Source organism: Capronia coronata, assembly GCF_000585585.1.
Source record: "Capronia coronata CBS 617.96 chromosome Unknown acBCG-supercont1.6, whole genome shotgun sequence".
Classification (NCBI taxonomy): Eukaryota; Fungi; Ascomycota; class Eurotiomycetes; order Chaetothyriales; family Herpotrichiellaceae; genus Capronia; species Capronia coronata.
Window position 1 is genome coordinate 1,213,510 of NW_006912898.1, and position 26,891 is coordinate 1,240,400.

The following is a 26,891-nucleotide window of genomic DNA, read 5'->3' on the forward strand; positions in this document are numbered from 1 at the left end:
TATCACGACCAACTGCTGTCTACGCACTCCTGCTAAACCACTACTGTATAGGGACTAAACCAACGGGATCTTGGAAGCACGCGGTCGGACACCGCAGTGGGACGAACTTGAACACGGCACCCTTTGAGTGGGCACTGCGGGAGCGCCGCCCCCCTTCGCTCAAGCCTCGATTTGGCTGTGCTCGCCTACTACGAACCCGTACAACCTGAGGAAGAGTGAAAGAATAGTCAGAAAGCCAGAGAGCCCCTAGGAAAGCCGCACCAGTGCAGCCCAAGGCGATGACAGCCCAAGCCGCAAGCCGCAGTGGAGGGTTCAGGAACAACATGCCTTCATCACTGGTCCCCAGAACATCTGATCCGGTCTTCAGCATTCAGGTTGGCAAGCCACTGGGCGCTTTCTACGCCATCGACGGCTTAGCCTGCCGCCTTTCCGGGGGCTAGGGAGCCTTAGAGACACCCATTTGGCTTTGTGTCAGCACAGGCAAAGCAGCGGTGGGCCACCATCCATGTGCATCATGCATGCGCTGTGCAGCTTTGAGCCCAGGCTCGAGCCAGGCCTTGCAACGCCCTCCACCTGTTTCCGAACCAAGAACAAACAACAGACTGACCGTGAGAGGGGTGTTTGTCATAAAGACTCCTTGGTGAAGCAAGGTGAAGCAAGGAGACTTGGAAGGCATGCTTTGGGCGCGTTTGAGGAACCAGACCTGAGACTTTGGAGTGACAGCGGTAGGTAAGGAAACAAGACTCGAGGACTGGGCAAGGTTTGGGCCGGGCGTCCAGAGTTGCCACATCCCTTCGCTTGGGTGTGAAGGACGTCAAATCGTCAAATCGTTCGAGATCGGTCCGGAGCCAATGTATCACAACCAGTGTGTCAGGACCCGGATGATCATGGCTCACAGATTTGCACCCTCGTCTTCTGCAACCTGGAGTATGCGTACTATACACTATACGCGTGAACATCACAGAAAGGTAGCTACCTACGATGGGAAAGGGACGGATAATTTATTGCAGCAGAAGTACGGAGTTGGAGGCAGTGTCTCGGGAAAGGACCGTGCAAAAGACAAGGCCGGGAGAGCGATGGAACGTGGGGAGTTTGTTGTAGAATCTGACTGTTGGCCAAGCTGACAGAGGACTGGTCTCCAGGTTCTTAGGTTCACTGCATCTAGTAGTACGAGGTATATTTTTGATAGTTCATGACATCTTCTCGCAGATCGTTGTTGTATTACAGAGTAGAAAAGAAATGCATAAGGTAGGTACAGGTACCTGAAGCCATAGATAGGATGCGCGCTGAAGAACTCGAAAAGTTCGTGTGACGTGAGCGGCTACTGGGTTCTTCAGGCCTGGGACACGGGCACAAGTAACTTGAAGGAGCACCTCACAGACGCCTAGCCTAAACTTATTATGGGCTAGGGAGGCTGCTAGCTGCTACTTTATCACAGTGGCTTAGGGAGGACCTACCTACAATTGGCATATACCGCAGGTATCGTTCCTTTCATCTGCCACGCAGAGCAACCTTTCGAGGCTTGCAAATACTACCGAGATGATAATAGTGCCTGGTCGACGATGGATGTCGAAGTCCAGCCATGAACTAACCAAGGCGAACTTCGCTACGTACGCTCTGTAGTGCTTCCCACCTACCTACCTAGTACTAAGGTAGTACATCTGGTACTAGTAATTCCCGGTAGAACGTATAGGAACCTTAGGTACTTTTAACACGTGCAGTGTTGGAGTGGGCTCCCTAGGCCTAGGCCCCTCCGCCTTCCAGGCGAGCCGGGAGCTCCTTAGGTCTAAACTGGCCGGCTGCTCACTTCAACTTAAGCTCGGCCTCGGCGACTTAGGCCCTTAGGCCTCTCCCAAGAGCAGGGCCAATAAAGAGTTACTAGGGCGCTATGGGGACCAGTGTGGTAGTGCAACCATCTACACAGTAGTAAGTGACAACCACTCCGTATTTCTGCGCAGTCACTTTCGGCGCTTAGCTGCGGCAATTGTACCACATCTCCATATTCTGAAGCGCTCAGAGCGCGAAGGATAATGTCTCGAATCATCGCGAGATCTGAATCAACACATTGACACATTTGAATACCAGACCCTCCCCTTGACAAGATGTCATTAGGTGAGTTCAGGCCGGACTCCCCGTCCGCGCAGGATTCTGCTGCAATACTTGTACCATCACGACGCGCCCCGATGTCATGCTAACTCGAACCTCTGGCCAGCCTTGGATGTGAAGACTCTGGAGGATGTTGCCGAAAGTGGTGAGATGGACTAGTATGTCCTCAGATAAATCTTTTTCTCGGAACAAGCATTGACCTGTGCAAGTGACAAATGGCCGTCGATGATCGAGCCCCTCCTCCAACGGCTTAACCAGGTATGCGCAACGAAGCCAACGAAGGCTCATCACACTCAGTGATATTGACATCGGTGCCAGATTGTCTATACCGAATTTCCCACGCCACGACCCTATCCCAACATTACCAGACCTCCACCGTCATCTTCGCCTACTCAAGCCCGAGATGCGAACATTGGTGACCAGCGACCGTCGACCCCGGTCAGAAATCTACCTCCCGTTCCTCCATTCCCCAACTCGTCAGCGAGTCGTGTGCCCGACTCACTACCTCCCTCCCAAGATCTTCCCTCCGACTCATCGAACGAACTACCCGGTCTGTTACTCCAACTCTTCAACAGCGTCACCCACACCTTGCGGACATCATTCTCCGAAAAGCCACCTCATACGATCCAGCGACTGGCGGAGCTAGTCTTATACCCTACGAAACATTACAGCACCCTCCCTGCCTGGCTTCGTGCGGTCGATCGTGTGGTCAGTGTGAGTAGCACGGCAGATGTCTTCCCTCTGTCAGACACACCGGCTATAGTGAATGGCGTCAACGGCGACGGTGGAGGAGGCATACTATGGAACAACAGCGACAACCGCAATGGGTACGACAACAATTCTCTGGGCAGTGACGAGAGTCTAGGTGGAGCGCTGCTTACTCCCATACCGTGGTTGCGCAATGGAAATGCCGGGGAAGATTCCGGCGAAGAGTCCGCACATTTAGATTCCCATGACGATTCGAGCACAGATGGCATGGGAAGCCTATCCTCCGACAGGACTGACATGGACCCGATGGTGCCGGAAAGAGCAGACGGTGCCGTCACCCAAGGAGAATTGATGCGCATGGAACAAGAGGCGGGTGTCGTGCCTGCGGCGCAGAACCCCCAGCATACGAATGCTGGAAGGACCATGGCGGGAGCAGAAGAAGGGCTCTACATGGATGACGAGGATGGAGAGGACGCGGTGCCACACGCACGCGGGCCTGATGTGGTCGGGACTGTAGATATGGGTCGAGTTGATGGACATGAAGTCCAGATCCGCATCGGCAGTCCACCCGATGGAGACAATAAGACGGCCGACCCGAACAATGCGCAGACGGTGCTTCCGTCGCAGGATCCCGCAGGCGCGACGAGCCCAGATGTGGGAGCCTCTTCTCTGGCGGATTCCGAGGACTTTGAAATCGTGCTGAAGGATACTGCGGAGAATGCCGAGGCCGATGGAATGCAGCTCGATAATACGGGAGCCTCGGCCGATAGACACTCGGAGCAGCCATCACAGGAGCAAGACGGAGATATCGTTCTCGTCGATGCGGATGGCAAGACCGAGGATGAATCGGCGTCGAAGACCGACGTCTCTGGTGAAAACGTGGGTGCTGATGCAGTTGACACATCCACCGTGACTTGAGTCTTGGTCTGGCTTGATCGACGACTCTTCATCGGCTGGAAGCGACCCAAATACGAGGTTGGCGCCAAATGGATGAATACGACTGCATTTGGGGCTAGAACCGATTCACCGACTTCTATCTGCCTGGGATAATGACTGAGTAACCTCTCTACTGGCGGGAAAGAAGTGGAAAGTGAAGGCACCGCAGAATATCTCCTGGTCAAGGGAGATATACGTTCAGCGCTACTCCCTCTGAGGCCATCCGGTTATAGTATGGACTGTGAAGCCCTCCCAATCAAGGGATTTATTCTCTATGCCTGATGTAGTCCTAGACACAAACCGACACCTGTTGGACGAAGAATATGTACAGGTACATCCCCGACGTGTAACCGGTATCCTCTACCCCAATCGCGTGCTATACTCAATATCGTATGCGAACCTGACTCCCATCTTTTACTTGCATGGTGCTCATTACGACTCCGAAAATATGCTCTTCGTATGCGGGCATGTGCCAATTCTCCCCTGAAGAAACACCGAAAAGAATTGTTGCTTCAAAACGTAACCGAAAATCAAATAAAACGATCGTATACTTCTTTCGTTATCACATGAGTGTGGTGCGTGTCGGGTCCTTATTCGTGGGTTCGTTTGCGGCATGTTACCTGTCGATGCACACTTGGCGCTTGAACCAAGGAGGAAAGCCGTAGATTACTGAAGTAGTGGTCGTGGTTGAGTGAAGTCCAGCATAGTGACCATCTTCGGCCGCTATCAGGGTCGCCAAAGGCCAAAAGTTGTACACAAGGCTGGGCCATAGGCCAAAAAGTCAATAACTGGTGGGGTCTCCTTGGGCTGCCAGGGGCAAATGTCAGTCTTTCCAGGCTTGTGCAACCAGCCACCAAATGGCGAAATGAGCCGCGATGATAAGGCGTCTGCAGACCAGAGACAAGTTCGACTGTAAAGTTTGGACGGTGGCAAAGGTTGCGTGGCGTGTCGTGTGTGGACCATGGCGGGCGCCGGACGTTCTATCCGGGCGGAATGCCGAGAGCCTTGCATGCGGCGGAAACGCTGCTGCGACGACCAGAACAGACGTCGCCTCTGTTGGGGAATACTTCAAGGAGCCATCTTGAAGTACATGTGACCGGATCTAGTTGACTGATGCCCACCCGCCAGTTGCGTTGCCGTAGACATTGCACAGCTGCGCGGCTCGTGGCGTCCTTTCGTGTCAAGGCGGCCGGTGTTTGATAGCTTTGGGAGGCGACCGTCTTTTTCAGAGGACGATCGGGCTGTGGCTTTGACTGCTCATGTTGATTCAGTGGAACTAGACTCTTTGATGGGAGTAGAGCCGGTTGGGCCTGGGGTTGCCGCTGCATTGCCGGGAGTGCTGCTGGCATTTGCCCCTGTGGAAGCCGTTTCATCCTTGGTGCTCACGCCAACGCCGCTCCTCTTCTTCTCCCTCTTAGCCCAACGTAGTCCGCAGGCGTTACAGAGCGTCTTAGGCCCGTTGGGACCTTTCCGCCATTCGGGGCTGTCGAGCGTCCCACAATCCGTGCAGACGTACTCATCCGCACTCTTGACTTTCTTCTGTCTCTTGTCCGAATATGCGTAGCGGGACTCGGCCTTCTCGAGGGGAATCTGAATCCCCGCGTCACCCCGTATCAATGCGGGAGAAGTGCCGCCAGTTGAGATGCCGTGAGATCTCTCGCCTTCCCGATACCGAAGCCCAGTCATCATCTCGATGGAATCGACGTGAGATGAGCCTTCATACCGCGCCATCTTGTCCCGGATGCTGTCCGGTCGAGCAAACGCATTTGCTTCGTCCAGCGCCTCTCGGGTTAGGGCGATATTCGACACGGTGGGTTTGGCCGGTGGCGGCATACCGTTGTAGTCTATATAGTCAGGTTTGGAGGCCACAGAAGGTGACGCTGGCGTCATGTCCGCTGTAATCGAGGGCGTCCGAGAGCTAGCAGTTGCGGCTTGTTTGTGGTAGTGCTCTTGCTGGAGTTCCATGTCATCGGCCTCTTCTTGCTTCAGGGCGGCGATCCTGGCTTGAAGGCGGACGTTTTCAATTTTATGCTCCAGGAACGAGTCCAGAAGTTCCGAGTTCCTGGTCGGATACGGCCGTGCCATCATGAAAAACCCTCGACAGATGCCCGCAGGGCTGACCGGATACCCGGCACGCTCCATTTGTCCAACCTCGTGAGTGAGGTGAGGGTGGCCATGGCATTCGAAAATGCGATATTTCTGTTCGGCAGTGCGAAAACGGTGATAAAGCCGCAGAGTGTTGCCCGTGGCAATACTCTCGTTAAACTCCTGGATGAACAGATTCGAATCATCAGGATGAATAAATTCTGATATCGATTTCCCCACTAGTTCTGCTGCATCGTACCCTGTAAGGGTCTTCGCCGAAGGGGAGACATAAAGGAGCCGACCATCCGGGGTCAAAATATACATGAGATCTTTGAGCTCCTCGATCACGCGTTGGGACCAATTGCGCCTCTTGGTGAATTCGGTCAGTGTGCTACCGGCAAGCTGGGAGCCCTGAATTGCGAACCCAGTCGGCAAGGGCCCAGCGCCAGCATTGTTGGTGGGCATGTTATTGTCGACCGAGTCGGTCTTGCCAGAGGTCACTGTAAGCAGATTGTGTGGAACCAAAGTCGTTTCATCGAAAATTGTGTGTGGGATCGAAGTCATGTCCATCGACAAGCCATCAGGAAATCCGGTCATATCGGCACCGTTGACCATGGATGCATCAAACATGCCCTGCTGGAGATCAAAAGACGAACCCATGACAGACGTCTGGTTGTGCTGGAAGGTCCCCATCGCGCCGACGACGAAGCACCAGTGGGTCCGACACCGTGAGCTGCTGTTCGATGGTAGTTGCTGAAGATGATCGCAAGGACCAGGTACCAGTACTAAGGGGAGTACTCAGGCACCTAGAACGGAGGGTCCCGGCGTAGGGGATGTCCAGATCGAAGATGCGATAGGGCTCCTAAGGCTCTTTCAACTGGTGTAGAGCACCTCCGGAAAAAGCTACCGGCAGGAGACAAATGCTCGTTCGCTTTCGCTGAATTGTGGTTCGACCACTTCACATAAGGTGGAGAGGAAGTGGTTAGGAGTTACTGGGCCGTTAGAAATCACAGTTTCATGTACAGATCAAGATTTCGGATTGCGATCGAAACTTTTCAGCCAAGCGGCAACGTCGCTAGTTGTCACGTGATGACGCGTTTGGTAGCTAGACTATTTATGTATTAGCGCCAGGCCCCCGCGTCCTCGTAGCACGTGATGAGATGCTGCCTTTCTCCATCCTCACCTGCGTAGTAGGAACAACGAGTTCATTCACAGATTGTTTGCCATCGATACTCTGAACTTGGAATTGTAACTCTCTGTCTGGTGCGAACATCCAGCCATCAGGATCTGCTTACTTTCCCAGGCATCCCGATTGTTGTCGGATGATGACCGCAGGGCTGGATCGTACGAACGTGCCAGGTCCCTGCTCTATTCTTCATCCTCTTCTCGTTGGTCGATCCTCTACTCCACCGCAAAGATGTCGCGGCTTCACTCTATGGAGATTTCGGGCATTCGCTCCTTCGCCGTACAGCCTGCTGAGAAGATCAAGTTCGAGACGCCCCTAACTCTCATCGTTGGCCAGAATGGCTCTGGAAAGACGACGATTATCGAGTGCCTCAAGTTTGCCTTTACCGGCATGCAGCCTCCCAACACCAAAGTTGGTGGCGCCTTCGTGCACGATCCCAAACTGGGCAACGATAAGTTGGTCAAGGCTATGGTGCGAGTCTCCTTCAAATCTGCCAATGGGGCTTCCATGATCATCGCGCGACGCTTGGAGTTGACGGTCAAGAAGGCCACTCGTTCTCTGAAGTCCTTGGAAAACTCATTGTTGCTCTCTAAAGGAGGCGAGAAGACTGTGATCTCGTCGCGAGTGGCCGAGCTCGACGCGATCATGCCCAGCTACCTTGGTGTCTCAGCTGCCATCCTTGACAATGTCATTTTCTGCCATCAGGACGAGAGCTTCTGGCCTTTGAGCGACCCTTCAACTTTGAAAAAGAAGTTTGATGAGATCTTCGAGGCACAGAAGTACACAAAGGCGATTGACAACATCAAGCAGATTCGCAAGAAACACAACGAGGAACTGGCAAAGTACAAGATCCTCGAACAGCATGCGAAGGCAGACAAGGACCGAGCGATCAAAGTCCAGCGCAGCATGACCCGCCTTCAAGAAGAAGTAGAGTCTATGCGGGCAAAGGTGGGAGAGCTGGAGGTCAAAATTAAAAAAGCCCGAGAGTTGGCCGACGAAGCATGGAGAAAAGGCGAAGACTATGCTAGAGTTCTAGGATCTTTGGAGGGAAAACGGATCGAGGCGAAGGGCCGGCAAAACACCATCAATGGGCTGATGCTCCATCTTGAAGAAGTGAAGGAGCCGGATGAATGGCTACAGACAACCCTGGAACAATTCCAAATGAGACAACAAGAGTTGAAGGACGAGATGCGCAGACGACAAGAAGAATACATTGAACTCCAAGACCAAATGAAGAATCTTGGGAAAGAACGAGAGCAGAAGGTCAAATTGAAGGGCAAATACGAGCAGGAGCAGGAAGAGCATGAAAGACAGCTCGTACGGCGGAAAGAAATGGTCCGAGAGGTGGCTGCGAAGCACCATATTCGAGGCTATGAGGACCTCGGTGATGAAAGCCAAGTCGAAGAATTCCTGTTTCGGATCAAGAAGTTACTCAAGGAGCAGAAAGCCACGCTCGATCGTGTCAAGCAGGAGAACACTGCAGAACGTCGTGAAGCCCAAACGCTCGTCAACCGGTTAACTGAACGAAAAGCTGCCCTGCAGGATAACAAGATCAGCATTCGAAAGCAGATAGACACGAACGACCGTGAGGCGGGAGATTTCCGGAGAAAAGCCGATAAGATTGAAGTTGACGAAGGCAGCAGAGCCGTCGTCGAGTCACGAGTCGAGGACCTGAGTGCAAAACTACGTCAAGCAAAACATGCTGCAGAGGCTGGAGATTGGGACAGAAAACTGAAAGACGCATCCGTTGAGCTTCGCTCTCATGAGGACATGAGCTCACGTCTGAACGACGAGATCGTCCATGCCACCAAGCAAGCCGAGGAGTTTGCCAGGCTGACGCATTTGAAGCAAGAGCTTAAAGAACGCCATCGAAGCCTAGAGACACTACTGAATGCTCATAGTGGGCGTATCAGCAAACTCGTGGGTCAAGACTGGACTCCGGCCACGGTTGAGAAAGTTCATCAGGATGTCTTGGCAACCGCCGTCGATGAGGTTGTGTCCGCTGAAAGAGAGAGGGATTCCGTCGCGAGGGAGTTGGACCAGGTCCAGTTCAGACAGAGAACGCTTCGAGATGAACTCGCACGCAAGAAAGCTGAAGTGGAGAAATGCGACAAACAAATTCGTGCCGTGGTCGAAGCCGGTCCGGAAGGATATGAAGAGGCGCTTCAGCAGGCAGAGGCCGACGCAGACGATGCGCGGGAAGACAGCGCTCAGTTTGCAGGTCTTCGTGATTACTTACTGAAGGTACTGGACACCCTCAACGGAGACAAGCCTGTGTGTCGAACATGTACCCGACCCTTCAAAAGTCCCAACGACCCAGCTGTGGATAGGATGAGAAAACGCATTGAAGGTTTGGTGGAGAAAACCGACGAAAACGCCCGACGCACAAGCTCTAAAGAGGCAGAGGCTGAGTATAAACGACTACTTGACCTGGGCATCGTATACGACACTTGGAAGAGACTTGTCAACAATGAAACTCCCGCAGCGGAGAAAGACTTGGGTAATATGAGTACGGAGAGGGATTCTCGAATTGCTAAGATTGAAAAACATGACAAGAATGTTGAGCAACGACAACAAGTGAGGCGTGAGATCGAGTCGGTCGGTCGCACCGTAGCATCGATAGCCAAATACGAGGGCGATATCAAGTCGTTGAACGGCCAGATCGAGGAACTCGGTGCGAAACAATCACAACGTGACGGTGGACGAACATTGGACGATATTCGAGAAGAGCTCAACTCCGCTACAGAGAAAGTACGAGCAACACAATCTTCGATCAATCGACTCAGAACCGAGCAAGAGCAATCCCGGGTGGGTTTATCTACCATGGAACTCGAGCTGCGCGACCTGAAGGCCGAGCTGAGCAATATTGAATTTCAACTAGACAAGAAAGCATCACTGGTGGCTCGGGTCGAGGAATATCGCATCTTGAATCAGAAGCAAAGAGAGACTCTCGACCAACTTGACCGGGATATCGAGAAGCTGGATCCGGAAATTGCGACGGCGAAGGCCAAGTACGAGGACGTCGATCAACGCGCAACCGCCAAGGAACGTGAGATGTCTCAAGAGCAGTCCAAGCTCAGCGAGAGTGTCAGTGGACTTGACATTTTGAATGACCAAGTGCGCTCTTATATCGACCGAGACGGACCAAAACAGCTTGCACGTATCAACCGGGAGCTTACTCACCTGGAGCGGGAGTTGGAACGGTTGCAAGGGGAGCAACTACAGTTGACTCGAGACATGAATAAGATCAATGATCAGATTCGAGACAGTGAGTCCACGCGGAGACGATATTCGGACAATTTGCGATATCGACAGGAAACACGTGCTCTCAATCAGCTGGAAAAAGAGATCGAAGACCTTGGGAGTCAGAATGCCGAGGCGGATCGGGATAGGTTTCAGAAGGAGTCAGAGAAGTGGACTCATGAACATAACAAACTCAGTGCCCTGCAGGCCGGAGTGATGGGAGAGATGAAGTCGAAGGATGCCCAGCTTCTGGAGCTGCTCGAGAATTACAAGACGGAGCTCTCGGATGCACCACATCGGTACAAAGAGGCACATATCAGAGTGGAGGCGACCAAGGCGGCTGTGGAAGATTTGGGTCGCTACGGAGGAGCCTTGGACAAAGCGATCATGAAGTACCATAGTCTGAAGATGGGAGAAATCAACAGCATCATCGAAGAGCTGTGGCGGAAGACGTACAAGGGCACGGACGTCGACACGATCATGATCCGGGCAGACAACGAATCTGGACGCGGCAATCGATCGTACAACTACCGGGTGGTGATGGTCAAGAGAGGTGCAGAAATGGACATGCGAGGTCGATGCAGCGCAGGACAGAAGGTGCTGGCGAGCATCATCATCCGGTTGGCACTGGCCGAGTGTTTCAGTGTCAACTCGGGCGTGATTGCATTGGATGAGCCGACCACCAACCTCGACCGTGAGAATATCGAAAGCCTGGCACACTCGCTCCGCGACATCATCAAGTACCGGCGGCAGCAAGCGAACTTCCAGCTCCTCATCATCACCCACGACGAAGACTTCCTGCGACAGATGGACTGCGCGGAGTTTACCGGGCATTACTATCGAATCTCTCGAGACCAAATGCAAAACTCCATCATTGAGAGACAGAAGATTACCGATGTGCTCTGAACCCGACGGCGAAGGCGCAGCAGAAGCAGGAACGTTGGCTGGGCTTGCATGTGCTAGAGCATCATTTGCTGCTACGTCCATGGTACCTTGCACTGGCAGGGCATTGCCGGCTTTTTCTCCGGTTGTCTGAAACATGGGTGAGCAGGTCGACGCTGCCATCGAAGAGACAGTGGGAGCGGTAGCCCGATAGTATTGTTGTTCTTATTCCTCTGGCCTGTAGAATGCACCGCATTTGTCGAGTAGGCTCCAATATGAGACATCTGACTATAAGGCCTGGCTGCATGTGCCCATTTTTGGCTCTTGACATCGGCCTCGGGGTGACCTTTCTTATCCTGAAGCCGTTTGCCTCGGTCCGTACATGAAGAGGTTGGGCTCCTTACAAGTCGTGGATGGGACGGCGTGGAAGGTGGTCCAGGGTGCCCTGCAGCTGTTGCCCTGGAAGAGGCTAAAGCCGGTCGGTCAGTGCTTGAATACGCATGCAAGGAACACGTAGGGACGGTTGAGAAGCATTGACACTGCAGGGGAGTGTGATGGCGTAGAATTGTGGCTGCCTTGAGCATTGAGTGACAGCATCTCGTCACTGGGCCTAAATTGAAGTCATTGTTGTAGGAGATGATATGGAAACACCATGATATCCCATTCTGTTCATGATCCGTGTGCGATGAGAAGCAGCCTCCAAAGCTGTCGGTTCCCCGCAACCAGACGTTATCTCCATCATCTGACCGATGCATGGAGGGATACGATGTGACATTGCCGGCGAGCGAATGCGCTGGTCAGTGGTAGTGGTGGTCACCCGACTCTGGGTCGAAGCGGAACGACGAATCCGACAGCAATCCGACATTCTGCTGTTCAAAGGTAGTTCAAGTTGTTTGCTTTGTGATAGCTTGCATGGCATCATCAGATCTGGTACGGAGTGGTCTGGGTACCTACTCAGTACCTAGTGAAGGGAGGAATCGCTGTACCTCAGGCTTTACTTTTGCCAGCTCTCATGGCAGAAAACACCCTTGCGCACCCTCGACCCCGGTTTCTCGCGCCGACTGTTGTCTCTCTCCACTACCACTCACTACCTCTGTATACCTCTGTCCTGTGGACTTGCATTGCTCTTTGTTGCCCTGTTTCGCTCATTCCGCTCCGTTCGTTTCCCTTCTATTTCGTTGCCGACCCAGCGATACGTTGCCCATGTTCCCTCCCCAAGCCCAACGAGCAGCATGCCACCGAAACATGTCTCCCGATCCGAGCCTCCCTCACCTTCCACGACCCTCCGGGCTTTCGAGCGGCCACTTGCATGGCTTCGGCCGGTCTGTCCTTCTGCTCCACCTGGCTCGCTGCCAGTCCCATATCCCAAGCGAACGGACTCACGATCCTACTGGTACATACTTATAGAGGATTAGCCACCTGTCAATTCCACCCATTGACGATCGTGGGCTCCAACATGCTGTTACCCACAATCCGACCGACCTTTGTCTAGCCCTCCGGACGACCAGCTCCGGACGACCAGCTATCCAAGCTCCTCCAAAGTTACGTGAAAAAGACGGTCTGGTGCAGGATGGTTGCCAACTACCTAGGTGTACCTGGTCCAGACTTCCTCCGTTGTTCAGGGCGGTACGTGAAGACTCGTCGAGCCATACATCCACCATGTGTTATGCCTTGATCGGTCTCAGTACGGCCTGTGTAGCCAGGTCTGCTGCATCATCTTGCCATTCCTGTCACTGCTGTTCTTCACCAGATGACCTCCCAGCTTCCCCTCATGCCAGGTCAAGTGCCTCCTTCCTCGATCAATCCTCTTGCTGTGACGTTGTCATCGTTGCTGCTGGGTTTGTCTTGCCTTGCACAGCATAAAGCTGTTGCTGCCCGAGCATAAAGTGTTTGATCTCCGCTGGTTGTCGGTGGCCGCTTCGAACATTGAGCATGTCCGCGATTTGAGTTCGGGTTATTCTATCCCTCTGTTCCCTACCACCTCATGACACTTGTTCCTACATCATGTGGGCTGGAAGAGTCTTTCTTTCTGCTCTGGCAGCTTCCTTGGTGACGGGGTAAGTCATTGAAGAGCGGGATTGGGACTGAGGCAGAAGGAAGCTTGGCTAATATCTCCAGCTCACCTCTGATAAAACGGCAGTTTGCCTATGGGTCAACACCCGTACGAGGCGTCAATATTGGGGGCTGGCTCGTGCTTGAACCGTGGATCACGCCGTCCATCTTCGAACAGTTTGGCAACAGCATCGTTGACGAGTACACTCTCTGCCAGCAAGCTTCCAATGCCGAGGAAATCCTGCGGAGCCACTGGGATAGCTGGGTGACCGTAGGTGACTTTCAGAAGATCGCCAGCAATGGGCTCAACCTGGTGCGCATACCCATAGGTTATTGGGCTTTTCAGAAGTATGAACAAGACCCATATATCCAAGGCGCCGCGGATTACCTCGATGCAGCCATCAGCTGGGCTCGACAGACCGGCTTGAAGGTCTGGATTGATCTCCATGGTGAGCCTGAAGTGCTATCTCCGGCGCCTGCGCCTAAGAGCGATGACAAGTGTTTACTGATATCTTCTTCACTAGGTGCGCCGCTGTCACAGAATGGCTACGACAATTCAGGCCAGCGCACCTCAACACCGGGCTGGACTTCCGGGGATTCTATTGACGCCACACTGGGGGTGATATCTCAGATCTCGCAGAAATACGGGACTTCGGAGTATGCCGATGTCATTGCAGGCATTGAGTTGTTGAACGAACCTTATATGCCCGGTCTGCCGGGCGGCAGACCAGCAACTCAAGGATTTTACCAGTCTGGCTTCGACATAGTCAGAGGCTCTGGACAGACTCCGGTGATCATTCACGACGGTTTCAGCGACCCGTCTTCATGGAACGGATTTCTTACAGGCCAAGGTACCTCAGGGGCAATCATCGACCATCACGAATACCAGGTCTTCACCAACGAATTTGTGGCCATGTCACCACAAGAACACGTGGACTACGTCTATTCTCACGCCAGCGAATGGGCACAAGGGTTTGACAAATTCGTTATTTGTGGTGAATGGACTGCTGCCATGACTGATTGCGCTCCTGCGTTGAACGGCTGGGGAGTTGGGGCTCGATACGATGGATCCTACCAGAAGCCTTACGACTCGTCTACATATGTGGGATCATGCGCAAGTAGCAGTTCCATCGAGCAATGGAGCAGTGATCAACGGTCCGCAACCACGAACTACATCAATGCTCAAATCAATGTGTTCGAGTCCATGATCCAAGGCTGGATCTTCTGGAACTTCAAAACGGAAAATGCCCCCGAATGGGATCTATTCCGTTTGATCGACAACGGGGTCTGGCCTTCGAGATAGGAATGAGCCACATGCCTGATGGCAATCCCGGCAGTACTCGCGCCTCATCCCACCATCAGTGATACCTTTACTCATATCCTTGCTTGTCTCGTCAGAGCAAAGGTCCGCATTCACATTCGTTCTGGGCGAAAGCAACCTCCCCTGCCTCTTCTTTTCGTCCACATAGCGGAATTGCATATTATTATCCGAGTCGCATATTATCATGTTTTTGAAATTTGCTGGAAACTAGGGTGGGAAACGTACGTGTGTTTGCTTTTGGGTACGACGAACAAGACTTGGTTCTACCTCTGGCCTCATGCTTGGAAGACCACGCATGTTGCGGACACCACAGTGGTAAAGATCACGTTATTTGATGAATATGATGACGATACGGAGAGAACTTGAAGAGTACATAGCATAAGCCTTCCTGCGCGGGTTCCCTGATCTAGCAAGTTACAAGTGATCGGTGCTTGATCAGGGTCAATTTGGACTGAAAGCGTCCGCATGAGGGTAATTGAAACGTCTGACACAGATCGTTTTGCTCCTTCCCGTTCTCATCTCATATTTGATCGCAAAAGACCAACCCAGGGAGGAGGATTGGCGTGAGGGTCTCAATATTCTTCTCCCTCTAGTAGTCCACCTCATTTCTGTTGTTCATCACGAAGGCAGCCATCCAGAGCACCTCTTCACATATCCAGGATGCTTGTCAAATGTTTTCGGCGTGTGCACTTGAACGCGACTACTCGATGACAAATCCATCAGCAGATGCCTTTACAACCTTTTCAAAATCGACCTCTTCGTCCATCTCAAGCAGCCGAGCGCCGGCGACATCAACGTCGACAAACGGCCGGCTCATCTCGAAGGCCACAGTCATGGGGAAGAATTCCGCCTCATCGTCCGTTTGGGCCTCGAACTCGAAACTGCCGTTGGCGTTGTCTGCGTCGATAGTCCCGATGGTCCATTCCAACGAGTCGCCTGTGACTTGGTACATTGCGTCGAAGGATGACACGGCCGGCTCGGACGACGAGTAGGGAATCGTCACCGCCACATCGCGTAGGGTGAGGTCCGGCTCGGTGAGTTCGTACTCGATCGTGATCGTGTAGCTGTCGTCGGACTTGTTGACCCACACGGTGAACGTGATGGGCAGCACGTCGGGCGTGTCGGCGGGAGCGGTGGCACGCCAGCGCAGGACGCCGATACTGTTGTTCGTTGGGAATCTTTTGGTTGTGTCTTTCAATTGGATCAGCTTCTGTGAATTGAAAAGGCTCTTGTCGACGTTGGGATGTGTGCGAAACTGTGCCTTCAGGGGGCCTTCCACTGCTTGTACAGACAATGCCAATTTCGTGAGTGCTGGGTCGGTGATCTTGAGTTGTAAATCGCCTTTGACTTCGAAAGATCTGAGGGCGCCCTCGCGCGACAGCTTGGCGCTCAGCGTCTCGGTGAGCGAGATGAGGATGGGATGAGTGGCGGCGGACGAGAGAGTCGAGTCGTGCATGGTGGAGCTCGGGTGAGTGCGGTCTGGAAGGTCGGTTTCGACATGGGCGGACGCGGCGGGATGCTGTTCGGCGGCCTCTGGCCCAAGGTCTTGCTGAACTTTGGCAAAGGCATTGGAAGTCTTTGACTTCTTGCCCAGTTGCATACCCTTTGTTGGTCGCGAGGCTGCGAACTTGCTGGATGTCTTGTTCTTTTCCGCTTCGTACGAGTCGTAGGTCGTTTCTGGCCGTACCGGCGGAGTATATGTGGGCTGTTGTGGCATCTTGGGCGCGACGCCTCTTCCGTATGAGGCCGAGCGAGCGGCTTCCTTCCTCTGCATTTCCAGTTGTTTGGCTTTACGTTTGCGCTCTTCCGAGGCCTCGAGCTCCTTGTTGCGCGCAATGATCTCTTGGATCCGCTCTTCGTGAGACTCCATCTCCAGGAACGTCTTGATCTGGCTCAGCGTCAGGTTCTCCCGGTAGCCCATCGTGACCAGCTCATCGAAGGCGCTGAGTAACTCGAATGCATTGCGTAGGATCTCGCGTTCGTCCAGTCTCTTGCAGATCGATGTCACGACCTGGCCGAACAGGTGCAGGCTGTCGATGTCTTGCAGGATGTTGGAGTTCTTGTTGGTGATCAGGACTAGGTACAGCTCGTCGAGCGGTTGATAGACGAAGCGGACGTTTTCTTGTTCGACTGTCGTGTGTTGCGTCGAAGAGTCGGCAAGTTTGGGGAATGATGCTAGGAGCCCTTCCACCCTGGACTTCTGGATCTCTCTGAACTGGCGGGACAGTAGGGGCTTGCCGCCCCTCGTGCACACGGAGGCCGCGAGGATGACCTGAGTGAAGATTAGCAACCATGCAACGATAGGCTTCGCATAAGGGGCACCATACCATCTCTGCTGCCGGAAAAGGACTGGTTCTGCGCGTGTGTTGCAATGTCAAGTGTGCTGTATACCGTGGCAGCGGGTGTAGGGGAGAGGACACGGGGTGCGATATCCAAAATGCCAATGTAGTATTGCCTGATCTGGAAGCTGAGAACGCTGCTCTAAGGCTCGGTCTCACTATAACGTTTAAGATAATTTAGCGCCGGGCTGAATTGCTAAGCCAGCCTGAGGTCCTGAGCTTGGCAGCGGCGATCTTGGCGGCGACCCTTGGAAATCGTTTGAACTGCCTCGAAGTGAAAGTTGTACCTTGAATGATTCAACTCTCCCTCACCTCACTGCAGCCTGTTCACCATTACCGTTCCCGTCTTGGTTAACGCGCACACTGATGTTTGTGCGCTCGCTGCATTTGACTCAATCATTCCTCAACCGGTCGATGTATCTTCTCACTGCATCTCCGAGACACTTGTGACCACAAACACCCTTTGCCCCTTGCAAACTTTCCAACCCAGCCTTTGATGCTCTCTTGACTCCCTATCACCATAGCTTGTGATCAAATCTCGGACAGCACCATCCCTCTCGCAAGAGCGAAGTTGTTTTGTTCGATACAGAGGCGAAAGACGACAATATCCGCTCTGTGCAGCTGTGAAGCTGGCGTTGACCGCCTCTGGATCAGCAATGAGCGCAATCCCGTCATTCGCATTCCAAAACATGGACTCGTCACTACTTGATGACACAATGGACGTAGCATCGTCGCCCTTCCGTCAGCCTGACGATCTCGATGTTGAGCTTGAGTCAGTTCGTGAACCGTCCATCATAGAGTCTTTGCACGACGATATGATCGACGACGCTGTCGATCCAGCCGAGACTGGAAGTGACATGATGCAAGATCAAATCGAGGAGATACTACCTGACGACGATATGATCGATGATGAAAATACAGCAGCTATTCCCGAAACCCGTGACGAGGATTTCAACATGGATGCCTTCGCAGACGGACCTCGAGTTGATGAAGATGAGGACATTTTATACGAAGATGATGAAGACCTTGAGCTTCCTGCGGAACAAAGAGAAGGCTCTGCGGAGCTCAAAGCCCAGCAAGAGATACAATCATACCAAGAGGCGGAAGTAGAAGTCATTCTGGATGACGTCGAAGAACAGCATGACGAGGAGAACTCCCATAACCTAGCTACTAATGAGGCAGAAGCCGCAACGAGAACGGAGAGCTCTGACGACATCGAGGATCCCGGGCAGGTTTCAACAACGGCTGCGACCACTACGGAAAACCCAGGTACAGATGTGTCGCAAGCAGAAGCGCCGGACGGCTCTCTCTCCGATAAACAGACATCCGAAGAGGTTCGTCCCGAAACATCTGTTGATCAAGCCCAGGAGGTCCAAGTTGGCGAGTCCTATGTGGTTTCGGAGAATGTCGAACAGGGCCTAGACGATGCCGAGACAACCGAACAGACGAGGACTTACGACACAGGCGACGATCCAGTAAATGCAGATTTGCAGCAGCAGGACACAGAGCCACCTGCGGGCACTCAAAAGGATACCGCCAAAGCCATCCATCCCGTGACCTTGCTGTACCTGGATGAAGAGATGTCACTATTTCCCCCCATGATCGGGGATGAGTCTTCGGTGTATTTCCTTGCGGACTCTTCACTTGCGTTTGAGCCTTTGGACAAACTGCTTGCTGCATGTCGCGAGATCTTGACCGGTACTTTGGACCATCATGATGAGCTAGTGCTTGATATCACGTCATTAGGTCTCCATATCTGCGAAGACTCGAAACATGCTGCGCAGATTACCCTGTCCCAAATCCTCGACGTTTATCTGCAACTCTGTCGGAATGATGAAGGTCAAGAGATACATCCTTTGTATTGTCATCTGAGCAGTCGTGTGAGCTTGGCATCTCAGTATGCTTACCTCGTGTCCTCGTGCACGGAGGGTAGGACGTTTTCCGAAATAGCCGCAGACCATATCGACACTCCCGAGCCAGAGGAAGAGCATACTGATGCAGCTGGCAACCCTCAGGAACAGCAAGGGGAGCAAGAAGGCTACGGCAATCAGGATGCGTCTCTTGAAGAACACAGCAACGAATATGTCCCAGATGAGCAGCCAACCGCTTCCGAACCTGAGATCGATGCTCGGTTCGACGCGACTGCTGCAGAGCGTACCGACATTGGAGAAACCGTAAACGAGTCTACCGGACAAGGCATAGACACTGCTCCATCAGGGGAAATTTCCCAGGAGCATGCAGAAGAAGCTGACCCCTCCGGACAGGAGACAGAGCAGGCAGCTGCAGATATCACGGCTCAAACTCACGACGAGGGCGACGGTCAGATGGAAGACGATGGCAAACCCCTGCAAGCAAGTGGCAGGGAGCGTGAGTCATATCTAGAGACCGCGGATCTCTTGGAAGCTCAAGAGCATGAGACGAACAGTTCACATACGCTCGAAGCCGACACTGCCGGGGACGAAACTGATTATGCCGATGTGGATGCAGATGGGCTTGGGACGCTCGATTCCTTCGATGAATCGTTCGAACAAGCCGAAGATCTTTTCGAACATGACAAAGATGTGGAGCGAGCGGACGAGGACGACCTTGGCTCCTACAGTGACGAAGAACTCTTCGCTCAAGAAGCAGGGGTTCAGGAGGAGGCCCTTCATGCCGACGCAGCTGTCGTGGACGAAGGAGATTATTCCACGTTGCCAGTCGCCAACGAGTACAACCAACCTGATAACCATGCAATCCCTCAAGCAGACGAGAACGCTCAATCGGCGCTGAACGGGCCTGGTGCAACCTCCGGCGGCGTTCCCGAGCCTGTCAGCCTTGCAAGCTCACCCGTCACACCATCCAAAGCCAACAACGCCAAACGCAAGGTAGATGATGACGAGCTCGATCTACTGGACCTGGACACCCCGGAACCTAAGCGGCGCCGACCGTCTTGACTCCAAGTACCTGGCATTTTGGCTGTCGCTAGTCAAATCCCCTCCAGCTGTCATAACCTCCGGCTTGACGATTCGATAAAAGCCCACTTCGGCCAAGGGTCGTTGTGGCACGTTACTAACCAGGCAGAAACTAACCGTCTAGGTTGCGATAGTAGCTCTTGTGCAGTTTCCCGCTTTCTTTCCCGCACTTGCAATCCCGGCCCTGGATGTCCGTCAAACCCCGTCACCACGTTTCCCCCATTCCCCTGTACTACTAACCGCAGTTTCCTTCGGCACACGGCGCAGGTTTCTTCCATGCATCTCCCCGACTCGGACCTTCGACATAAGATCGTACCTCTTCGGCTTCGATTGGGTATGACAAAAGCAATGACATTTCACCACTTATAGTGACTGCAATGGCAGGGCGGGTGGGATGCAGTTCACTGTAAGTAGCATATCAGGCTGAAAACTCAGCTCGATATGGGTGGCAGGAAAAGATCAGTTTTTCATTACGTGTCGTTTGTTCAGCCAGCTGGAAATTGGGATGGATGGCAAGGATCTTTGTTCATGCGGTCTGAGAGTGCAGACGAGAAGGGACAGCCGCGGATCGCAGTTGTACCTTGCGGTGGGAGGGTTCATCTACTTTTTATGTGCCCTCAGGCTATGCTTGCTGCCCTGTTACATGCTGAATTAGCAATGAAACTCATCAAAATGATCTCGGCCTCTATTCCATTCATTGTTTCTGTTATTGATAACGGTGCTAGGGGTATATACTTGGGTTGGAAATCAGGACGTCCCGGCAAGGTCAAGCGTGGCCCGAAAACAGCTACCCAGTTGGATAAAGAAGGACTACTATCTCCCATGAAGCCATAGTAACGACGAATGCCGGAGTATCCGATGCACCTCCAGAGTGGTCTCATGGAGGGCAACTTTGCGGAGCAATATACCTGATAGTAGGGCGTGCGTCTCGCATCGTAAACAGCTTGGATCGACTCAAAGACAACTCCATCCAGTTCGACGACGTGGGCATCGCTGGTCAGTACTACTGATCATGAATGTTTTACCCTCTGGTGTCTTGGGGACTATGCCTAGCCTGCTCTCACCTTGGTGGTTGACTTGTGCACGATAGGCGGATGATAGGGAAAGAAGCGGGTCCTGCTGCGCGGGTATAGCATCCCACCTTATGATCGATCCTCTGTTATCTCAACCGGGTGTGGGCAGGGCGCGATCACCTCCCACGTAGACACTTCGTAGGACCAGGCCCCTCAAAGTGTGGTGTGCTTGCGACCATGTTGTGTCCGAACGAGGGATTCGGTATCCCACCATGCTCCTCAGGTCGGCTCTGGAAGACGAAGCGGGCTAGACCAAACCGCCGACTTGCGAAATCCTACCCAGCTTCTACAGTCATTGCCATGCGGCGTGATTTTGTTTCTGTCTTACCGCCTTCCAAGTTTCTGACAAATAGTGTATTGTTTGCAGCAACGACATCACCGACGGACGACGGTCGACTGATTTGAGCATGGCTTCAGGCCCTCTGGAGGTGATCCAAGGCGGAAATGCATGGGTTCGTTGCGGGACTGGAATGAACCTCGGCGAGGCTCCTATATATCGAGCAAGTGATTCGACCCTTCACTGGGTCGACTGCCTATGTGAGCCAGCAGAATTGCACATACTCCATGTTGACCCGGAGACCGGCGATGCACAGGGCGAAGCGAGAGTTTTCAAGCTCGAAGACAGTGTTACCGTGGCTTTCTTCCGCAAGAACAAGCCGGGAAGCTATATCTGTGCCTATTTTCAGGGAGTGGCCTTCCTCGACGAAGCCACTGGAAAGCTGGACGTGGTCAGAGAAATCATCCCAACCAGTGAGCGAGACATTCGTCGATTCAACGATGGAGGTGTCGATGCCAAAGGTCGCTTTTGGCTGGCCGAGATCGACAGGAAGGCCATGGCATACGGACCCAACAAATTACCCGCAAGCTATGGTGAACCCATCGGCCGTCTTTGGCGATATGATCCCGACGGCAGTCTGCATCTCATGGAGACCGGCATCATTTGTGGCAATGGGCTTGCGTGGAGTCCTGATAACAAGACAAGTGAGGTTTCCCGGGCATCCTCATGGTGAATCCATCCACTGACAATGCTAGTGTACTTTAATGACTCGGTCGCCATGATGGTTTTCGCATACGACTTTGATCTGGAGAGCGGGAACATCACCAACAAGAGGCTCTTTATTGACCGGCGAAGTTCTTTCGGCGAACCTGACGGCATGGTGGTCGAGTAAGTCCCTGTCATGTTTACTTCTCGTCTGGCTGCAGATAATGTTGCTGACAAGATTTAAAATTACAGCACAGAAGGCAATCTTTGGATCGCAATGTTTGCTTCCTACCGGGTGATGGTGTTTAGCCCAACTGGTCAGCATCTGAAGGATATTGTCTTTTCCGCAAATAACATGGCATGCACGACATGGGGTGGAAAAGACTTTGATATTCTTTACATCGCTTCGGGGAGAGATAAAGCCCCTGACGCCAAAGCTGATGACGAAGGAGGCCACATATTTCGGTTCAAGCCCGTCGACGCCAGAGGGATGCCGAAGCATGAGTTCGATGGCTGAGTTGGGAATGAAGCTAGATGCGTCACGGACTAATGGCCTTGCTGGCCAAGTGCCTTGATTTCGTCGCACTCATCCGGCAACAACTAGTTGATAGGCAGTGGTGACAGGAAACTACTCCATCAAAGAGTCGAAGTCGTCTGGAAGCGGCCTCTATCTTTGATCCCAAGACTATTGTATGCTGTATCAAGGAATGTAACGTACTTTTGAACCTAAGCAGTAGGAAGTGCGCCTGACAAGTGTTATTCTATTCCAACAATTTCAGCCCCCGTACGGTGTCGTATGCTGCTGATAACTCCTAACTGTTCGGGGCGGACCGTTTCCGCCGCCCGGGACCGGGCGCCAAGCCCTGGAGGGGAGGTGTCCAGGCTTCAGACTGTCATTCCTACTACTTGACAACAACATCGACATCTACGGTAGACGACTGACACTCCTGTCCCTTGACCGTCGCAGCATTCGAGACACTTCATCCTACGAGAGGAACGATACTCTTGGTGAGGCAGAGCCCTTATCGCAGATCCACAATCCATATCATGATTACGGTTGGCCATGACTTTTCGCGACGTTGCCCGAGATATTGATAGACATTCGTCTTTGATTTCAGCCACCAATGTCCGGAAGACATATCTGCCCTGTGGAGGGATGTGGGAAATCCTTCAAGCGTCCGGAACATCTCAGTCGGCATTGTCTGAACCGTAAGTCATTGGTTTGCCCGATAATGTCGTTCGGGAGATATTAACAGGACGTTAGACCGGCCCAAGAAGATCTATAATTGTGACACATGCCACAAAGGTTTTGTCAGACTCGATTTGCTGCAGAGGCACCAGCGACGCCATGAGCGTGGTATGCGCTTCCGAAACTCTGGTGGATATGTACCTGAGCCACCGGCGTCGGAATTCGAACGGTCCTCCACAAACGTTTCTGACCGATCGGCCCAAATTTCACTCGGCATGGAACAACAAGACATTGCCGTGGCACAGAATGGTCCTGGAGAGGAATCCGCTATCATGGCTCCTGCGGCGGCGGTGGCGGCCACCGCAGTTCCAGTCCCCGCGGATCCGGCGACTCTACGCCTCGACACTCTCGACTATCCTGATTTCCTGCCGCTTGGAGAGCTCGACTCTGGCCACCATGTTATTTTCGATGCATCAGACGGTGCACAAGCTCTTGCCGAAGATCTGGATTGGCTCTTCGGCAATGTCCCGGTCGCGGACGAATTGAACAACACAGGACCTGCTTGGGACATGGCCGTTCCACAAGACCTTTCCTCCGCCTCGCCTATCAGTACTGTATCTCAGCAACAAAGTACCGACACATCCTCACACACCAGCAATCCTTGGTTACATCTCCGTACCAGACTTTTGGAAGCTCTACACACCTTACCCCGAGACGTTCTGGAAGACACCTTCTTCGACCCGGTGAACCTCAGTTCTTTCTTTCACATCTACTTCTCAAACTACAATGCCCACTTCCCCATCCTGCACCAAGCATCGTTTGCACTGAAGGAGGCATCACCTCTGCTGCTCGTGGCGATCCTCACGCTGGGGGCCACCTTGTCCCCGGACTCTTCCCACTACCGGACAGCAGAGAGAATCCACGAGGACCTGAGATGGCTCATTTTCAGCTCAGGTGGGTTCCAGCCGCCGGCACCATTATGGTGTCTCCAAGCGCTTCTTTTGGTTCAAGCGTATGAGAAGATGTTTTCCACACGAAAGCATCATGAGATGGCGCATATCTTTCATGGTGCCGTCATCACGTTAATGAGACGAGGCGGATCCTACTCGTCAGGTTGGACAGACGACTCCAGCCGTGCTTCCTCGGCGGACCGAGCATGGCACATGTGGATCGAGCAAGAATCCTTCAAGCGCGTTGCATACTTTGCCTTTATCATGGACGCCCAGCATTCATCCATTTTTGGGCACATGCCGGCTCTCTCCGTCAGCGACGTCCGCCTCCCACTGCCTTGTGCGGACGAGGTCTGGGACAGCTCAACCCCGGCACGCTGGAAAAAGGCTGTCCACAAAGCTGCCGAACCGGTCCAGTTCCTGCCCACCCTACGGTCTCTCTTGTCACGTCGACCCATTCCATCCACGTGCAGTCCATTTTCCCGGTTCGTTTTACTTCACGGCCTGTTCAATGTCACAAAACATATGCAGGGCCGCGACCTGATGGCCTCCGACATTGAGACGGGCAGGATGTCCTCGGAGCATGGCGGGGTTGGGTCGTCAACCCCATCATCTATGATTGGCGACGACAACTGGAAAGAGATCCTCGACCGCGCCATCGACACATGGTCGTTCTCACTCCTATCCCAAGACCCTTCGTTGTGTCTAGAGGCCGCGCGGCCGTTGCATCGTATGGCTCATGTCACGATCTACGTCAACCTGATCGACTTCCACACCTTTGCCGGAGCGCCATCACTCACGAGCAGCAGTACTACGAGAAACGAGCACACCAAGGCCAAGCGACGGATACAGGCCTGGTGCGAGAACCCCACCGCCAAACGAACCCTGTCACATTGCATCCTCCTCATCCAAGAGACTATGTTCACTCGCCGACGGTACCGAGCGTCAGAAGACAACATTGCCTTGCGCCCGTGGTGTTTGTATCATGCCACGCTCATTCTTTGGGCCTTTGGCATCCTCACGGAGGGGAAATCGGCCGATCGCATCAGCGCCGAAGAGTACTTGGTTCACATGCTCAGCGGGCTCATGGACCAACATGGTCGGCTGAAGGGCACGAATCGCACTCTTGGGCTTTTATCTGTTGTCAAAGAATCTCTCTCGAATTGCCGATGGGAATTGCTGCAAGAGGCATGCACGACACTTGGGAAACTCACAGACGTCTTGTCAACATGATCTGCTTGGTGCTTACAGGCGGAGAGGCACGATTCACATTGGAACGAAATGGAATCATGTCTTGGCTCATCATAAATCTTTGTTGTTACAAAAAAGAACAGTCTATGATTTGGACAAGGCTTTCTGCAGACTCTGGCACAAGATGGTAATTGCCGTCCTTCCAGCCTCCAGCACTGCATCCATGGCCAAGAACGGATGTGGCATTCCTTCCATGACATGAACTTCTGCAGCGACACCGGCGTCCTTGAGCTTCTGCGCATAGGCTTCGCCCTCGTGTTTCAACACGTCAAGCTCGCCAACCAACACAACGGCCGGAGGGAGTTTGGCGAAGTTTTCCGAAGGGTAGAAAATCGGCGACGCTTCCGGATCCGACCAGTCCTTCTCGTTGGGTAGATAGTGGCGACGGTACCAGAGCATCTTGACCGCGGGGAGGGCCGCGGTGAATTCGTTGCTCTTGTACGTCGGGTTCGAATCGACCGAGGCCGTGTTGTCCGTCACGGGGACCACGAGCAGCTGGACTGTGAAGGAAATCTTGGTGGTTGTGTATGTCAAGGCCTTGTGGCTCATGATGGCCGCTAGGTTCCCGCCGGCCGACGACCCGCCGATCGCGACGTTGCTCAGGTCCAGCGACAAGATCGACTTCCCTTGGCCAAACACCCAGAGCACCGTCTCCCACGAATCATGCACGGCCGCGGGCCACGGAGACTCGGGCGCCAGTCGATAGTCGGTGGTGATGACCACGTAGTTTGCGCGCGCGCACAGGTTGGTGCACACGGTGTTTTCCGTGTTGATGTTGCCCAAGACCCAGCCGCCGCCGTGATAGTAGATCATCACGGGCCAACCGTTGGCGGGAGGGTCCCCTTCGGGGGTAAAACATCTGATCTGAACATCGGGCCCTTCAGAGGCTTGTCGCTTGAGCGCAATGTCTTGGGTCTTGCCCACGGGGAGCGGGTCACCGCCGCCAGGGATGAGCTTGCCACCTACCCGCGACGCCTCGACTGGTTGGTAGTGAACCTGTTGGGCATTGATGATATGTTCGTTGTAGAATTTCGCATACTCGGGATGGATCTTGTCCTTGATCGATTCGTGGAGCGGGTACGGTGGCTGAGGGTGGTTTGAGAGCGACATGCTGCTCAGAAAGACTGTCGTGGATTTTAAGTGATGATGAATCCCTGGATACCTTATGCAAAGATAGGAAGACTGATGCTCCTTTGGGGTCAGATAAGAGTCTATATGTTCAGAAAGTTAGATCATATGTCAACTATGATAATAGAGTGTTCGAACTTTCGAAGGTCAATTCGTTTTAGGTGTCTTGCCGACGTTGATCATGATCAGATCTGCCCGATTGTCCCATACAAATGCTGAGCTCTGGTACTACATGGGTGGGCAAAGCGATCCAGGTCGCCACGGCGGGTAAGGAGATCCTTGCTTTGGTCCCATTGTGTGTCGTATATCAGTTGCTGCTCCCACATAACGAGAGTGGGCAACATGCCCACATCCACCCACCAAACCACCCACGCTACGCTATTTGGACAGGAGGGCTTGACGACGCCCTAGAACATCATGAAGCTCTGTACTGTGTACTCATAATCTCCAGAAGAGCTGACAAACACCATCGACAAAGGTTTTCAACCAACCACGTTACTGACTGATTT

At 53.2% G+C, this 26,891-nt stretch overlaps 9 protein-coding genes across 9 annotated transcripts; 6 read left to right on the forward strand and 3 right to left on the reverse strand.

Moving 5' to 3' along the window:
* Window positions 1–2,102: 2,102 nt before the first annotated feature.
* A1O1_07102 (uncharacterized protein) lies at window positions 2,103–3,732 on the forward strand (the record flags this gene model as incomplete). Its single annotated transcript, XM_007727975.1, has 4 exons — window positions 2,103–2,112; window positions 2,213–2,264; window positions 2,316–2,364; window positions 2,425–3,732. The coding sequence occupies 4 exons, from the start codon at window positions 2,103–2,105 to the stop codon at window positions 3,730–3,732; spliced, it is 1,419 nt and encodes a 472-aa protein (XP_007726165.1).
* Window positions 3,733–5,007: 1,275 nt separating this feature from the next.
* Window positions 5,008–6,528, reverse strand: A1O1_07103 (uncharacterized protein; the record flags this gene model as incomplete). The annotated part of the gene is made up of 1 exon (XM_007727976.1): window positions 5,008–6,528. One exon carries the CDS (start codon window positions 6,526–6,528, stop codon window positions 5,008–5,010), a length of 1,521 nt encoding a protein of 506 aa, XP_007726166.1.
* Window positions 6,529–7,252: 724 nt separating this feature from the next.
* On the forward strand, window positions 7,253–11,170 carry A1O1_07104 (DNA repair protein RAD50; the record flags this gene model as incomplete). Its single annotated transcript, XM_007727977.1, has 1 exon — window positions 7,253–11,170. The coding sequence occupies one exon, from the start codon at window positions 7,253–7,255 to the stop codon at window positions 11,168–11,170; it is 3,918 nt and encodes a 1,305-aa protein (XP_007726167.1).
* Window positions 11,171–13,150: 1,980 nt separating this feature from the next.
* A1O1_07105 (uncharacterized protein) lies at window positions 13,151–14,501 on the forward strand (the record flags this gene model as incomplete). Its single annotated transcript, XM_007727978.1, has 3 exons — window positions 13,151–13,203; window positions 13,265–13,647; window positions 13,723–14,501. The coding sequence occupies 3 exons, from the start codon at window positions 13,151–13,153 to the stop codon at window positions 14,499–14,501; spliced, it is 1,215 nt and encodes a 404-aa protein (XP_007726168.1).
* Window positions 14,502–15,219: 718 nt separating this feature from the next.
* Window positions 15,220–16,849, reverse strand: A1O1_07106 (uncharacterized protein; the record flags this gene model as incomplete). Its single annotated transcript, XM_007727979.1, has 2 exons — window positions 15,220–16,791; window positions 16,847–16,849. 2 exons carry the CDS (start codon window positions 16,847–16,849, stop codon window positions 15,220–15,222), a joined length of 1,575 nt encoding a protein of 524 aa, XP_007726169.1.
* Window positions 16,850–17,514: 665 nt separating this feature from the next.
* On the forward strand, window positions 17,515–19,791 carry A1O1_07107 (uncharacterized protein; the record flags this gene model as incomplete). Its single annotated transcript, XM_007727980.1, has 1 exon — window positions 17,515–19,791. The coding sequence occupies one exon, from the start codon at window positions 17,515–17,517 to the stop codon at window positions 19,789–19,791; it is 2,277 nt and encodes a 758-aa protein (XP_007726170.1).
* A 1,498-nt stretch (window positions 19,792–21,289) lies between these two features.
* On the forward strand, window positions 21,290–22,381 carry A1O1_07108 (uncharacterized protein; the record flags this gene model as incomplete). Its single annotated transcript, XM_007727981.1, has 3 exons — window positions 21,290–21,863; window positions 21,915–22,047; window positions 22,117–22,381. 3 exons carry the CDS (start codon window positions 21,290–21,292, stop codon window positions 22,379–22,381), a joined length of 972 nt encoding a protein of 323 aa, XP_007726171.1.
* An 842-nt stretch (window positions 22,382–23,223) lies between these two features.
* Window positions 23,224–25,236, forward strand: A1O1_07109 (uncharacterized protein; the record flags this gene model as incomplete). Its single annotated transcript, XM_007727982.1, has 1 exon — window positions 23,224–25,236. The coding sequence occupies one exon, from the start codon at window positions 23,224–23,226 to the stop codon at window positions 25,234–25,236; it is 2,013 nt and encodes a 670-aa protein (XP_007726172.1).
* A 102-nt stretch (window positions 25,237–25,338) lies between these two features.
* Window positions 25,339–26,364, reverse strand: A1O1_07110 (triacylglycerol lipase; the record flags this gene model as incomplete). The annotated part of the gene is made up of 1 exon (XM_007727983.1): window positions 25,339–26,364. The coding sequence occupies one exon, from the start codon at window positions 26,362–26,364 to the stop codon at window positions 25,339–25,341; it is 1,026 nt and encodes a 341-aa protein (XP_007726173.1).
* Window positions 26,365–26,891: the final 527 nt, after the last annotated feature.